This window comes from Pyrgilauda ruficollis, unplaced genomic scaffold (assembly GCF_017590135.1).
Source record: "Pyrgilauda ruficollis isolate IOZ18807 unplaced genomic scaffold, ASM1759013v1 scaffold44, whole genome shotgun sequence".
In the NCBI taxonomy this organism is placed as follows: Eukaryota; Metazoa; Chordata; class Aves; order Passeriformes; family Passeridae; genus Pyrgilauda; species Pyrgilauda ruficollis.
Window position 1 is genome coordinate 4,919,278 of NW_024525934.1, and position 15,928 is coordinate 4,935,205.

General features: G+C 38.2%; 1 protein-coding gene across 1 annotated transcript; it reads left to right on the forward strand.

The window, feature by feature from the left end:
* The first annotated feature begins 642 nt into the window (after positions 1-642).
* On the forward strand, positions 643-15,615 carry LOC121359356 (DNA repair protein complementing XP-G cells-like). Its single transcript, XM_041478262.1, has 16 exons — positions 643-708; positions 865-982; positions 1,602-1,777; positions 2,267-2,382; positions 2,479-2,571; positions 3,330-3,390; positions 4,306-4,449; positions 5,276-5,483; positions 5,746-6,864; positions 7,228-7,460; positions 7,836-7,955; positions 9,432-9,645; positions 11,504-11,648; positions 12,483-12,683; positions 13,538-13,622; positions 14,946-15,615. The coding sequence occupies exons 2-16, from the start codon at positions 895-897 to the stop codon at positions 15,510-15,512; spliced, it is 3,570 nt and encodes a 1,189-aa protein (XP_041334196.1). The 5' UTR covers positions 643-708; positions 865-894; the 3' UTR covers positions 15,513-15,615.
* The last annotated feature ends 313 nt before the right edge of the window (positions 15,616-15,928 follow it).

Consider the following 15,928-nt stretch of genomic DNA (forward strand, 5'->3'; position numbering starts at 1 on the left):
ATTGTGAGATTTTGTTCTGGGACAGGAGCCTTTTTCCATTCTCCAACCAGAAAAAGGCAATAGAGCTGGTAAAAGCTCTGGAGCACAAGTCCTGTGAGGAGCAGCTGAGGGATCTGGGGTTGTTTAGCCTGGAGGAGGCTCAGGAGTGACCTTATCACTCTGCAACCACCTGAAAGGAAGGTGTAACCAGGTGGGGGTCGGCCTCTTCTCCCGGGTAACAAGTGACAGGATCAAAGGAAATGGCCTCAAGCTGCACCAGGTGACGTTTAGGCTGGACGTAAGAGAATTTCTTCCCAGAAAGGGTGATCAGATATTGGAAGGGACTGCCCGAGGAGCTGGTGTAGTTACGGTCCCTGAGTGTTTAGACTAGACGTGGCACTTAGATCATGGTCTCGATGATCTCAGAGATTTTTTCCAACATAACTGATTCTGTTATTCTCTGCTGTTAGGTACTAGGCTCTCCTCCGGGCAGCCCAGTAGCCCACCAGCCTCAGGAACCGCAGCGGCAGAACGGGCTGTGGGCGGCCGCTCCCGGGCCGGGCCTGCGCCGGCTCCGCCCCGCGCGCGGCGACTCCCGGCGGCCCGCGGGGCTGCGCCGGGCGGGGCCGTGCTCCGCGCGCGGGGCGGCCGCCGGCGGTGGGGCCGCGTCCCTTCCTTCCGCGTCCCTTCCTTCCGCGTCCCTGCGCCGGGATCCACTCCCCGCCGCAGGTCAGGGATCGCGACCCCCGCCTGTCCCTGCCGCTGTCCCTGCCGCTGTCCCTGGCTACCCCGGCCCGAGCGGCTGCTTCGTTATTTCCGTTTGATTTAATAAAGCAGTGGCGGGCCGCGTCATCTTTGGGTTATTCCTTCTTTTGTGCCTCGTAGATTTTCTCTCAAAGCAGTTAAGGAAGGACCATGGGAGTTCAAGGACTTTGGAAGCTGCTTGAAAGCACTGGGAGACCCATAAACCCAGAAACGCTGGAAGGGAAAATTCTTGCTGTTGGTATCCTTTGAAAGTAAAGCTGGGAACCTAAATTGCAAGGGAGATTGTTTTAACTATTTCCCTTATTTATAAGAGATTATTATTGTGGTTATTGTTATTCTTACATTTAAATGGCCTACATTTTGGTAAGTGGAAGTTTTGCTTTATAATATGTGAACTACTAAGCTCTTTTATTTTTGTCTTTAAAAAAATAGCCTTTTTTTTTAATAGGTTCCTTATGCAAGTGTTGGACTATAGAACTTTGTACTTAATAAATGTGCTGGTCTCAGTAGGACTATAAGATGAAGAAGTTTTATGCTTATGCATCAGCTTTCCTGTCCTGTATACTTAGTTAAGTGCTGGAAAGATGTGGAAGGAAGTTATCCATCATTTACCTGTAAAAATAACTGGGGAAGTATTTGCTGTGCTGTTGCTTCCACTCTGCTTTTTGTGCAGAGCAGTATGGGCAACGATTTTTTTTTCTTCCAAGTTCGTGCTATTTGGATATTCTTGGTTTTAATAAGACAAGCTTGGAGCCATGGGCAAAAGCCACTCAGTCAAATCTGTGTACTTTATAGGAACTCCCAATGTGGTATATGTGTAAAAGAGTACATTTTTTTCCTCTCAACGGTTCTTTAAGATATCAGTATTTGGTTGAACCAAGCAATAAAGGGAGCCCGAGATCATCGTGGCATTTCTGTACGGAATGCTCACCTGCTCACTCTGTTTCATCGACTCTGCAAGTTACTGTTTTTCCGGATCCGACCCGTCTTTGTTTTTGATGGAGAGGCGCCTCTTCTGAAGAGACAAACCTTGGTAAGTACCTTTGTGGGTTACTGCAATGTAAAAGTGGCTGATGATAAGCAGCCATTTTCAATTTCCTTCCTGTTGTTCTGCTTATATTTCGGGGATGGAGGATTGCAGTCCACTGCTCTGTAGGTATCCTTTGCAGTCCCAGCCTGGGTTAGCTCTTGGAGCACGCAGCAGCTCTTTAATCTAGGCAGGTGTGATTTGCATGGGAGCCAGGTTGCAGAGAAGTGGAAGATGGCACAAGCCTGGCTTGTGCTCCAGAATGGACCTGAATGCAGCTCTGCAGGCATTTGTACCCGGAAGCTGAAAGCTGCTTCTGAGGCCCACGGAGGAAATGGACATAGATCTAGAAGCTCTGAAGGCTCTGTCCCCCTTGGTGTAGAATGAATTAGGAGTAGCTCATAGGCTCAGTACACAGAGTTTTAACAGGGATTCACTGGATGTGCATTTTCAGCATCCAGCAAAATCTTGTTGGTGTTAATCTTATTTTCATAGGCTAAGCGAAGACAAAGAAAGGAAATTGCTATCAATGATTCCAGGAAAACTGCAGAGAAACTCTTGAAAACACTTTTGAAGAGACACGCTATCAAAACTGCTATTGCAGGCAAAAGGCAAGAATAAAAATTATTTTTCCCTTGTTTATAAGTGACAGTAAGTCTTTCTGAAGCTGTTTATTGCTGTTTTATTTTTTCTTTTTTCTCCCTAAGCAATGAAGCTTTGCCCAGTATTACACAAGTTCGAAGAGAAGGAATTGATGATATGTATGTATTGCCTACTTTAGAGGATGAAGAGAAGAATAGGTAGGTAGAATTAAGAAAAAGAGATTAAATGGTTTTTAATAAACTTGGGTAAAATTATAAACCACATTTTCTATGCTGATTTAAGGCCTTTGACCTATGAGACACTGTAACATATATATATATAAAGTATATTTATTTAATTTATATTTTATTTCAGTTTCTTTTTGTATACAGAAGCTTCCTAGTTATTTATGGGAAAGTAACAGAAGAAGCTTTCAACCCACAGATTAAATTTCTACACTGGATTCATGTATAAGGATGAAAGTTCTACCACAGTCTCTATGGCCATGTCCATACAACTAAATGGGACTGATTGTTCAAGCTTGGGTGTGGCAGCTTGATTCTGTTTTGTGTTGACATGTTCAGCAGAGACAGGCTTTGTCTGTACTTGTCACACCTGTGGCATCTTCTTAAATAACACTAAATGAGAATGTGAAGCTGCCCTGTAGGTTATTCTTTGCACATCTGTATTTTTATGTACTTCAAATGCTGACCAAGTAAGAATTGTATCATGATCTAAACAGCAGCAGTTGTCTCCATCTAGTTTTCACTGACATAAGTTGCCTTTTTACTTTCTGTTCAGGTCTTTATGACCTGTGCACGTATTTATATGCGTGTATATATATTGTGTGTATGTGTTTGATGCTGCAAATATTTGTGCTTGACCAGCAAAGGCATGACTAATGTGTTTTTGCTTAAAATAGAAATTGTTTTCCTGGGTAAATATCTACACATTTTTTTCTCTTTGTGACTTTTAGCTCAGAGGAGGAGGAAGAAAAAGAGTGGCAAATGAGAATGAGCCAAAAACAGATGTTGCAAGTAAGTGCAACTTAGTCACCTTGTTACTGTGAACAATCCGCTCATTCATGTGCTGTGCTTAAAAGACAAGCAAAAAGCTTATAAAATCCAATTATTTGGAGATGTAGATCTTATTATAGCATTGCTTATAAGAAAACAAGTTAATTTTCAGTACTTTTAAGATTTCCTATTAATGAGGATAAAGAAATGTGATTTCTCCACTAGAATACCGCAGAACATAAAATTCTTGTGGTAGCCTTTTTTTTTTCTTTTTATTACTTCCTGTGAACATATGGAGAAGACATTGGTTTTTGTAACAATGCAGGAGAAATTAATGCATTTATGCATGTGTATATACATAAATAACAGCATATTTAACAAAATTCCTGTGCTTCTCCAAATGTGAACTGAAGTTGAAGCACTTAAGTCCTTGTGTTTTCAGAGATAAATTCTGTATTTGCTTCTGATGTGCTGATTTGATTGGAAGAGGAGAAGAGAAATACATAACCTAAGAAGAAGACATAATAAATGATAAAATTCTGCTTTCATCAATAGGAAAATAAAAAAAGAAACACTGTTGGAAAGATTGTTTATCTTTGAGGCAGTTCTCATTCAGAAGGAGAATCTCTTTAGAAGGACAAAATCTGAGTAGCTGAGGCTATATGACCTCGTTCTGTGTTTTATACTAAGTATCTTTTTGTAAAAAGAATAAAACCAAGTTTCTCTGTAGAGTGTACATCAATAATGAGGTACTTAGCATTATTTTATTACATAGTAGTTACTTTTTTTTTCTTGTTTTCTTCACTATGTGGGAAGTAGCAACAAAGTTCTTGAGGGGTTGATTTTTTTGTCTTGTTTGGAATGATGCTCTAAATATTTTATTATTTTTGTTGTGCTGTAATATAAAATACGTATTCTTGTTCTGTATTTTCATAGGAACAGTTATGTGAAAATCCTTATTCTATAGATATTGAATCAGAAGATTTCCACAAGCTGCCTCCAGAAATAAAACATGAGATCTTGACTGATATTAAAGAACTTACAAAGCGAAGAAGGACGTTATTTGAGGCAATGCCAGAGGTAATACTTAAAATAGCTTTCAAGGCATTGGAATGGAGCTGTTGCCATTAATGCAAATAAAGAAAGAATACTACATATGGAAACCTTTACACCCTCGACTATTTAATAAGACATGTTACTGTGAGGAGAAAAAAAATCCAATGAGATAATCACTCTTAACAGCCTTGTCTCTTGATTTCCACTAAAATTAGCAGAGCTAATTCAGTTTGGCAAAAATGTTAAAAATTGTGCTGTGTTTTGTGCCTCACCAGCATTATGCCGAAGATTGCATAACATGCTACTGGTGTGGATGAACCAGGCAGCATTAATGCAGCTTGGATTCCAAACCCTGAGGTTGTTAGAGGAGCTGGCAGCTGGGAAAAGGCTTTTGTAACTTAGGCAGATGTGTTGAAGCTGTTCAGACACGATTGGGGAATCCTATCGCGCCACTTCTACAGTGAGGTTTTGAAAGTACAGTATACATCAGATCAAATGATGGCTTGTGTCCAAGTGTAAGCTAAGAACCATCATTTTAAAATGATCCACATGTGGATTCTCTTTTAATTGCTTTTCTTTTTAAGATGGGGGTGAGCTCTGATAACCAAAATTGAGATGTTCTCCAGTACTGAGAACTACTGGTACCTTTCAGAATCATTATATGTTGCCAGAATAGTATTGCTGTTGCTTTGGAGTGCAGCAGCCAGTGAAAGACAAATGTTAGCTGCTTAAAGGAACTCTTGAAAGAGTTCCCACGCTTTTCCAGAATGTGGGAAATGAATTTGCTTAAAAGGGGTGTTTTATTTCAATTGATTTGTTTTGTTTTGTTTTTTTATTTTGTTTTTTTGAGGACTCCAATGACTTTTCCCAGTACCAGCTCAGGGGTTTGCTTAAAAAAAGCAACCTCAATCGGTGCATAGAAAATGTACAAAAAGAAATGAATCAACAGCACTCGGGTGAAATCCAAACACAATATGAAAATGAAGGTGGTTTTGTGAAAGAAGTGGAATCAAGGAGGGTGGTCTCTGAAGAGACTTCTCACTATATTCTGATAAAGGGTATGTTGGGTCTTAATTTTGTAAATCCTGTTGTTTGGAGTGTGCACACTTAAAACTGGCAGTTTTAAGACAAACCTGAATATTGTTTATTGGTGCGCCTAGCCAGTACTTTGTATGAAATGTGCATTACTGTTATATGTCACTAACTGTGATCTGTAAACCTGTAAAAAAGTGGTTTAATAATCTTTATATGATGATGTTCGTTATGTAAAATGGAATGTTTTTATAAAGCAATATTTTTCCATACAAAACTTTCTTTCAGGTATTCAAGCAAAAGAGGCTGTGAGTAGAGACTTGGAAACTACTGCAGGACCCTCATCAAAAATGCATGAATTGACTAAATTAAATAAAATCAATGAACCTCCTGCTAATGCAAAGCAGGAAGATGACAATGTAGTGGCAGCACCCCCATCTCCTCGGACTTTGCTTGCTATCCAAGCAGCCATGGTGGAAAGCAGCTCAGAAGAAGAACTGGACACAGGACAATTGAACGTGGACCAAGTTATGTCAGAGGAAGGCAGCGTGTCTCCAAGAACACTGTGGGCAATTCAGCAAGCCCTGAGTGAAGACGATAAAGGGGAGGAAGTTGTTACTGCTACAACTGGTGGAGTGCTGTCAGAAAGACCAGAAGGGAAGGATTTTCTGCTTAGTAGCTCAGATGAGGAAGAGCAGATTCCTGTAGTTAAGGAGGAAAAAAACATTCCTACAGTTACAATTCAGTCATCAATCCAAGTGACTATGCAAAATGCTAAATTTAAACAGAAGAGTGAGGAGTTGGAAAAAAGTGATATTACACCCAAAGACACTGGTGTATTCAGAGATGAAAATTATTCTGCTATTGAAAATACTAGAAAAGGTAAAGATATAGACAAAGAAGAAAATGGTTTGGGAAATCATATTGCACCCAAGGACACTGGTATATCCATAGCTGAAACTTATATTGACAATACTATAAAATACACAGAAGATGTAGACAAGGAAAAAAATGGTTCCAAAAATCATATTTCACCAAATGATACCAGTATATCCAGAGCTGAAAATTATTCTTATGTTAACAATACTAGAAAGGATAAAGAAGACTTTGATGAAGAAAAAAGTAGTTCCAAAATGGATTTAAAATCTCTGGGAGATAAGAATATGAATTTGTGTTTGCAGAAGCCAAGCTGTTCCCCTATGCAAACTAGTATAAATGCTTTGATTCACACTGAAACAACAAACCTTTCTAAAAATAAGGAAAACTTGAAAATTTCTGAAAATACACAGGAAGTAATTTCACAAACCAAGGAGAATGTGTCTGAGGATACTGGATTTTTTCCAGAACCAAGAAATCCTGAGGCAGAAAGAGAAGGGATATCACAGTCCGAAGACAGTGATTCTGATGGTACGTGGTTTTTGATTGTGTAAAAGGATAAGAAAATAGGACAATATTGTATCTGTAGTCCATGAAGGTAACCTTTTCTCTTAGTAACAAATGCTTAGAAATGCGTCCCCATATATAGGAGGCAGGAAGAAAATCTGAGCTGCGTTTTTCCCCTTGGTGTCACATTTTATCATTGAAACCTGAATATAGAATATAGAGAGTCAGGAAAGCATGTTGTGTACATCGAACGGAACTGGTGTGTTAACCAGTCAGCCACTTGATTTATGTAATTTCACAATCCTTATATTTATCTGCTGCATATAGAAAAAAAAAAGTTACTGACTGTGTTAAAAGCGTGTACAAGTCTCTGTTTTCCTTTGATAGGAAGCTTTATTGAAGTGGATGCTGAGGTCAGTAATGAGGCTGAGTCTCCTACTAAATATGATGAAAAAGTGGGTGATGAGCCGACACTTGCAGAAGTGGAGACAGACAGACCTGATGTTTGCACACTGGACTTGCTGAAGGAGTCTGATGAGGTGCAGCTGGGAAACATTCAGAATGTTGAAGCAGAAGCTGATGGTAAAGGTGCAGTGGATGAGTGGCAAGACATCAGTTTGGTAACTCATTGTTTCTTGTTTTGAGCTTGTAGTGGAGTGCTTTGTTTCCAAATAGTTGTTAAGGAAAACTATTGAACAGCTTCTTATTGTTTCATTGCTTTCTCACATAGCCATCTAATTGTATGGGAACTGGTGTTTCTTTAAAGATGGTTAATTATAATCTCCCTAAAATCAGAGGAAAACTTCAAGGTAAATTCATGACTAGACCGTCTCTGGTCTTACAACTTGCTGCATTAGAGTAGCTGTTAACAACTTCCTAGTGTGAATTAATGGAACATGTACTACTAGAATAATTGTAGTTGGAGAGTTTATGCTTTGCTTTCCTAAGTATACCTGAACTGTTGAAATAGTAAAAACTTTGGTTTATATTTTCAGGAAGAACTAGAAGAATTAGAAAAGGACCTTTCTGCTGAGCAGAATACACTTCAGTCTCAAAAACAGCAGCAGGAACGTGTTGCTGCTTCTGTAACAGGACAGATGTTCTTGGAAAGCCAGGTAGTATTTATTGAGTCATTTGATTTGTTTCCTTCCTTCACCCCAATCATTTAGTCAAAAACTGTTAGTAATTTTTCTAGGTTATAGGTCACCTTTTTGCCCTCTTAGGTGCTTGCTTTCTTCAGTTTGCTTGTTTTAAAATATTGAAAGTGTTGAGGTAATCTTGAATTCCAACTATTTTAAGTAAATGTAATAATATAATAGTATAGTTATGGATAAATCAGTATATCTTTTAAGCACCAACTTTTAAAGTCTGGGCCAGTTTGATTTTGGCCTGTTCTTGTGAAAGGTGCAAAATGAACAGAAAATATTAGGCAGCTATGTTCAGCAGCAAAGAATTGATGCAGTCTGTGTGTTAGGTAAACTGTCATTTCCCTTAGGGATTAAAAGGTTAAAAAATTACAAGAAGGCTGTATAGTTTATGCCCTGAGTAAGCAATTTGAAAGAATCTCACCAGTAACACCTGAATAAGCCTGTTACTTCTGTGTCAGTATTTCAAGGTTTGGGTTAGCAAACCCATAATATAGTAGTCTAGTGATAGTGTCTCTAATAAACTTATGCTAACAAATTAATTCTGAGAAATATGTAAATGACTGTGTTTTTTTTTCTTAATGGAACAGTTTAAGTAGTTTTAAAATTATATTTCATCTGGGTTAAATATTTGCACATACTTGTTTCTTCTGGTGATTTTTTAAGGCAAGTAGATTGCTTTTGTAGTATTATGTGCCATGTAGTCATATGCACACTATTGTAGTTGTAAGTCTTTTGATCTTGTGCTTTTATTCTTAATTACAGTAAAAATTCAAAGTTTTGAGACTGATTGTGTCAAGCTTCAAAAGCCATCTGAGTGAAGACCATAATGCAGACCTGTGTACCTAGCACAAGCCTCTAAACCTAGTGCGTGTGGGATATTTAACTGAGGTTGTGTAATGTATCCCATAAAAGCAAAAATGCATCAAAATAGAGGCATATCAAAACACTATCCAAGGACTGATTAGTCTTCCCACTGTTTCCTGCTTCATATGAGTGTTTCTCGTATGCTTTCTTACTACTTTGTTAGATGAGGTGATGACCAAATTTTTTTTTAATATGAATTTTTAGATTTTACTTTTTTATATTTAACCTGCATTTTTGTTTCACAGAGCCCACATAATTGTAATGCATGGAGTTTTCTCCTTGCTGTGCAAAAAAACACTTAAGTATGCTTGTGTAATTCAGATGGCAGGTTCTCAAACTGTGTGGTAAAAGTGTGCCCAAGTAGTGCTTGACTTATATGGCACTGTCTGCCTGAGAGGAGTTGAGTGGGGATTCCCCCTTGACTTAACTGAGCTTGGTGCTTTTTACCGTAAGTTTGAGGTTTGTTGTCAAATATTAAATAGCTCCCAAGTGTGAATCTAGCAGTTCTGAGTCCAGCACAAGTGTATTAGAAGTTAACTCTTCAGATGAATTATTAACTGTTTTCCTTCCATCCTCCAGGAGCTCCTCCGTCTGTTTGGCATTCCATATATCGAAGCTCCGATGGAGGCCGAGGCACAGTGTGCCATATTGGACCTTACTGATCAGACCTCTGGGACAATCACTGATGACAGTGATGTTTGGTTGTTTGGTGCACGACATGTTTATAAAAATTTCTTCAGTCAGGACAAATACGTAGAATATTATCAGTATGTTGACTTTCAGAACGAGCTAGGTAAGCCTCAGGTGTTGATTTGTTAAACACAGTCTTTAATAAGCTCTGTCATCTGTCTCTTTGTATTTTCTACAGAATTTTCTGTCTCTTATTCAATATCTGTTCTTTGGAGAGTCTCTAAAACCATTCAGTTAGGTTGCTGTTTTACTGTCAGATGGCCGCCGCCCCCCCCCCTAAATTTGAACACCACGTGCATTTGATATACTGAGTGTAAAGATCACCAAGCCTGGAGATATGAACTATTATACCAATTTCTGGGTAAATTTTAGCATGAATTTTCTGATGTGGTGGAAAAATTATATTCTGATGTCATCAGTTTTTTAGTCTTCTGGAAATAGAAGTTAGTTTTGGACATACTGAGATGTAATATATTAAAAGTGGATCTGGAATATGTGTAAAATATTTATCATATAGTTGACATGGAAAGATTTTTCTCTTCTATCTGATTGCTCTTGAGCTAGTCTAATCAAATTGTTGCCAATTTTGTTGAACTACTAAGCTTCAGTGTCACATAAAATATGAGCCAATTTAAACTTGTTATTACGTCTTGAACAGAACTCTTTTAAAATCAGTTTTGACATTTTCAATTTGAGAGGCTATAGATTTTGAAATAGTAGCATGTAAAATTTAATAATATTTTTATGTGGTGAAAAACGTAGCTTTGGTTTCTTCCAGCAAATTGAATGAAATAATTTTGCCCTACTTAAGTATGCTACTGTAGCTTAATTGGAAAGGATTGCTGTAAAAGCTTGTCTGTGATTTTTAACTGGTTTTAATGTCCGAAGCCAAATATTTATTTATTTATTTATTGGGTAAAGGTATTCATCATCAGTCTTTGTCACATTCCTTTGCAGTCTTGTGCTTCTCCTTTCCCATGCTTTGCAGAAATTCTTCTGTCTGGACAATTGATGGATATCGTGACTAACATGATTGATGATGGTCTTGCTTTGTGTGTTTAGATTCATGTCCCTCCTTTTCTGCATGGAATTAAAAAAAATGTTTTTTCACATCCAGACTCTTGAAGGTGGTCACTAAAAGTCAGTCTGGTTGCCTCAGACCTTATAGCCTATCAAATGGAAATGAGTTCTTCCTTCTTCCTGGCTGTTTCACGAGCTCTTCTGGTGTATTTAGTAACTGTACCAGCACAGAGCAAAAGGCTACCAGTTGAGGAACACTTCTAGGAAGCAGAGGCATTGGTATTATGGACTATGAATTGAAACAGAATGTTTTTATTTGATTCTGGCATTACTCAGTTCAGGTCAGCATTAAATGAAAACAGAACAGTAACTGGATGTAATAAATGTAAAAAAATATCTTGTAACAGCCCCGAATTTTGAAATTACAGAATCAAAGGATTATTTAGGTTGGAAAAATATCTCTGAGAAAAAAAAAATGATCTCTGAGATCATCAAGTCCAATGTTTGTCTGATCACCACCTTGTCAACTAGACCATGGCACATCCAGTTGTTTCTTGAACACTTCCAGGGATGGTGACTCCACCGCCTTACTGCACAGTCCATTCTAATGTTTAACAATCATTTCCATGAAAAAAAGCCTCCTGATGTCCATTGTAGCATTTTCATTTTGGCAAGATATATTTGCTAAATTAGCACAATTATTAGTGCTTGAGCTAGCACAGGAGTGTATTGATACATATAATACAACTTAGCTGAATTGAAATATATTCAAATTACTGAATATAACTTAGCAAATTCTGCTGTTGAATTAAATATAATTTTAAATTAAATATAATTTTATGGAGTTAATGCCTTTGTGTTCCTTTCAGTTTTTGCCTTTCTGATAATATTTTTTATTTTCTAAGATAATAGATACTGAATCCATACACTTTCTTTTTCAGGGTTGGATAGAAGTAAGCTAATTAATTTGGCATACTTGCTTGGAAGTGACTACACTGAGGGCATCCCAAATGTTGGCTTTGTAACAGCAATGGAGATTTTAAATGAATTTCCTGGGCATGGCTTGGAACCTCTCATAAAATTCGCGTATGCTTCATTATGATTTGCTTTTTTGGATCTACATATTGTGATTATTAGTAAATATGCTTTTCCGATGCTTAAGTATGCAGCAAAACATATGACCATCATTGATTAATGGGAGCATCATTAATGGGACTAAGTAGGCTGTAAAACATGACTCCATTATATCACTGTTTGGAATGACAGGTAGATAAGGTGACAAGTTGATGCAGCAATCACAGTGAGACAAAGACAGCAGAACAGCTGTAGAATGGTGCATTTGCCTCAGAGTTTATTGGAGAGGTGGATCCATAGTGGAGCAGAGGTTCATTCTCCCTGGTTTGGTGGGAGGTTGCTGTATCTTGCTCATAGAGAGAAGGGACTTGACTGAGGAATGAATGACCTCGAAGAAGACAGGCAGGTAGGGTGAATTGGATTTGAAGAGGGCTAAGGCAGCTGTATTGGCAATAGCAAGGATGATTAGAAGTCTTTTTTTTTTTTTTCCTTTCTTTTCCTTGCATACGAGAAACCCTCTAAAAGTGATCATTGTGGGTGGAACATCCTCTGCAAGTGAGGTTAAAGCTGGGGCCTTCTGGTTAGCAGCTTATGGGGAATCCAGGTGATATTTGCTACTTTGGCTTACAATAGCTGCATTTAATGTGTATGTTTTGTGTACGTTTTGTCTTTTCTGCTTTTAAGATTTTTTTTAAGTCCCTTTGGCCATCTTTCATTTGGACATTTTGTACATCATCTCTTGTAGTAATTGAAGTAGGGAGACTAGGCTATTGAAATTAGTGTGGTGGCTCTTGATATTTCAAATTTATTTTATGAGGCAGATTAATAATTTTCTCTGTTTTTCAGTGAGTGGTGGAATGAAGCTCAGAAGAATAAGAAAGTGATGCCTAATCCACATGACACCAAAGTCAAGAAGAAACTGCGGGACCTGCAGCTTTATTCAGGTTTCCCAAATCCAGCAGTGGCAGAAGCATACCTGAAGCCTGTGGTGGATGAGTCAAGGGGTTCATTCATCTGGGGAAAGCCTGATGTAGAGCAGATCAGAGAATATCCTTTTGCTTGTTAGGTGGAAGTACTCCAAAGTTCGTAAGGAGTCAGTAATGGAGTGTCAAGTTCTTAACATCTCTTTGTTGTGAGGGGCCCCAAGTCCTATCTGCATGTGCTCCCCTAAAATGATACCAGCTCTGGAATAGAAGGGGATGCAGCCATGCATGTGTGGCAGTCAGGGCTGCTTGCCCTCCTGAGAGAGTGGACTGCCTCACTTTGCATGCAAAGAGAATCTTGTAGCTGAACTGACTAGTTTGTTGTGATGTTATATTTCTGTAACTGTCCTGTGCCTGTTTCTGCTCTTTAAGTGGGATTGTTTGCACACTCCCTCTGAATGTTTGCCCTTTTTCACAAATAAGTCTTGAAGTCTAGACAGAGATGGTGTTTCAGTCTGCACTTAACCCTAGTTATTCCCTGCATTTCTTCCAATAATGACTACTTTTTGCTTCAGTTGCAGTCTGAGCTGCAGCAAACTGTTGAAAAGTAGATGGCAATAAATGCAGAGCTAATAGTGTTTTAAACAGTAAATGAAACTTCCAGTAGGTACAAGTGTAAAAGTAAGATATATTTATAGGTATTTTGTGCTATGGCAATACCATTTAGCAAAACGAGTTTTGTCTTCACTGAGACATGCTTTTGGAACTGTTGATATTAAAGTTCTGCAACTAATGGAGATGGAGCAGTGTGATTGTGATATGTTGTTTTAACTGACAGTCTTTTGTCTGATTTTGTAGTAGAAAAAGCTTTGAAGTGGAGCAACTTTCCTCGACATTGTTTCCGTCAGGAATTTTCATTTTATGTGTGTGCAAAATACCAGTAGTAGCTATTTTGTCAAGTTCCTTAACTTTCTGCACATTCTGCAAGGATCACTTTGGCTGGACTAGGACAAAGATAGATGGAATCCTTTTGCCTGTGATGAAACAACTGAACTTGCAGCAGGTGAAAATCTACCTATAGTTTAAGAGTTACTGGAAAATTGTGAGAAAAGCATTTTCAAAAGAACAGCAAGGCGTTGAAGTAAAATATCTTTCTGAGAAGCTGGGCTTTAGTTTTTAATCTTTTTATGTATTTATTTTTTTTTAAAGTCACTAAGCTTGCTTCTTTAGACTTCATTTCTGTATGATTTGAGTGTGCTGTGAGGGACTCTGCATAATTTCAGACAATGGTTTCAAGTTTCCTTACCTATCAAGCACCTATCTCAAATCCAGGCTGCTGTTCTTTCTGGACGCAGTCAAGCTACAGGCACCTCGAGCAACTTCAGTACTTCTAGAAGACAGTGTTCCATAAACACTTCATAAAGTGTATATAAGAGTGCCCCTGAGATTTTGGTGGAGTGATACTGCCCATTTGGTGCTGTACACATCCTTTGAGAAGAGTGCAGACTGAACTGCTGAGCAAGTGCCCATTAGTAATGGTACTCTAATTTCCAAGTAAATATTCTGTCAGCTTTATTAACACTTGAAAGTGAATGGTGATGCCCACTGTGGTAGCTGTCAAAGTAGTTTGTAAAATTGATCCCCAATGTTAGATTCTTTTTTCCTTTTGCCATACGCAAGATAGACACATTGTCTAAATCAGTGTTCTAGGTTCTCTCTGTCACTGAGTGGAGTGAAAGCCCCGTAGTTATATACATATACTTTCAGGTTGACTGGAATATCCTTTGGAAGAGTCTGTCTCTCATAGGCAATGTTAGGGAAAAAGTAGAGGACTGGCTTAGCCTATACAAAAAAGCCTAGCTGTGGTTGAATAGCACAAATCCACACTGTGTGAGGACTGTTAGTTCTACTGTTCAGTCTTTATGGTGTAGCAGCATGTGGTGCGATGAACCTGAGTCAAACGCCTGCGTGTTCTTGCACTCAGAGGCAGAAATGTGAAGTGCACTTACAGCATTTACTTAGTAAACATTCTGCTTTCACAGCTGGAAGCTAAGGATGTGTTTGTGAGCACATACTTAAGAGCACTACAGAGATTCTCTGTACTAGGGTTGACAATAGCAACATATGTCTAATCACCAACAGCGCAATATTTATGAAATCTCACTGGAGTTTGCTAATTATTAATTTCTAAAAAGGTTCTTGTTGCCTAATTTATTATAAAGTATGGGTATTACTATAATGATGCGTCTTATTGTTCACATCTGTGTGCATATGTATCAATTTCATTACTCCTTTGTCCTGCTTTAGCTTCAGATGCTTTATAATATAGCTAACAACTGAATTCCCACAAAAACATTCAACTGTGTTTCTGTTTTATTTTTGGTAGACTCAGCTTCGAATCGATTCATTCTTCAGACTAGAACAGCATGAAAAACAAGCTATTAAAAGCCAGAGACTGCGCAGAGCTGTGACTTGTCTGAAGAGAAAGGAAAAGGAAGCAGATGATGAAACTCAGGAGGCGGCTGCTGCTGCCACAGAGATGGAGCTTAAACAGCCTGGGAAAAGGAAAGGGCAAGGTACCACAGGTGGTACAGCAAATCAAGCTGCAGCAACAAAAGTACAGAGTGGAAAGAGAAGAAAACATTCAGATTCCAGAAAAGAATTTTTATATGGAGGTGGTTTTATTGGAAATTTGCATCTTTCAGAAACTTCTAGTGAGTCCTCAGTGGAGGAATCCAAAGGCAGAGATTTAGGCAAGAGCAAAAGGAGGAAAAACACATCTGCAACAGAGACAGCAGACCATAAAGAGAAAAAAGGGTGCAGTAGTTCAAGTGGTGAGGATGAAGACCTGGGAAATGTAGTCATGGTGACTGCCAAACCTGTGTTTGAAGGCAGAAAAAGGAAATCACGGAGCAAGAGAGCAATAAGAAAGAAAATCTCAAATAAGTCTTAAATAAAAGAATTATTTAAAAAGACTGATTTTTCTGACTTGAGCTTTGTAAATATTCTAATGAATTATGTTTAAAATATAATAAATTATCCTTATTTGTACTGCATTTTATCGTTCATTTTCTGTCCAGAATATAAATAGAAGTGGTCCCAAACAAAACACTAATTTTAGCACATTTACTCAGAAAGAGCTAGATTTCACTTGATAGAAGTTTCCAGGCTTCAGATTTTAAAATTGAGCCAAAACATATTGTCTATTTATTTGCATTCTAATTGAGTTGATAGAGCTGTTAAAACCACCTGCAATCAGTTGCTTCCTTAACTTCAAATTTAAATGAAATTCTGAAAATTTCTTGAGTTCTTTCTAGGTGCTGGGAGAAGTAAAATAGGTTCAATTTTTTGCTTTTCTTCTTCCCTTCT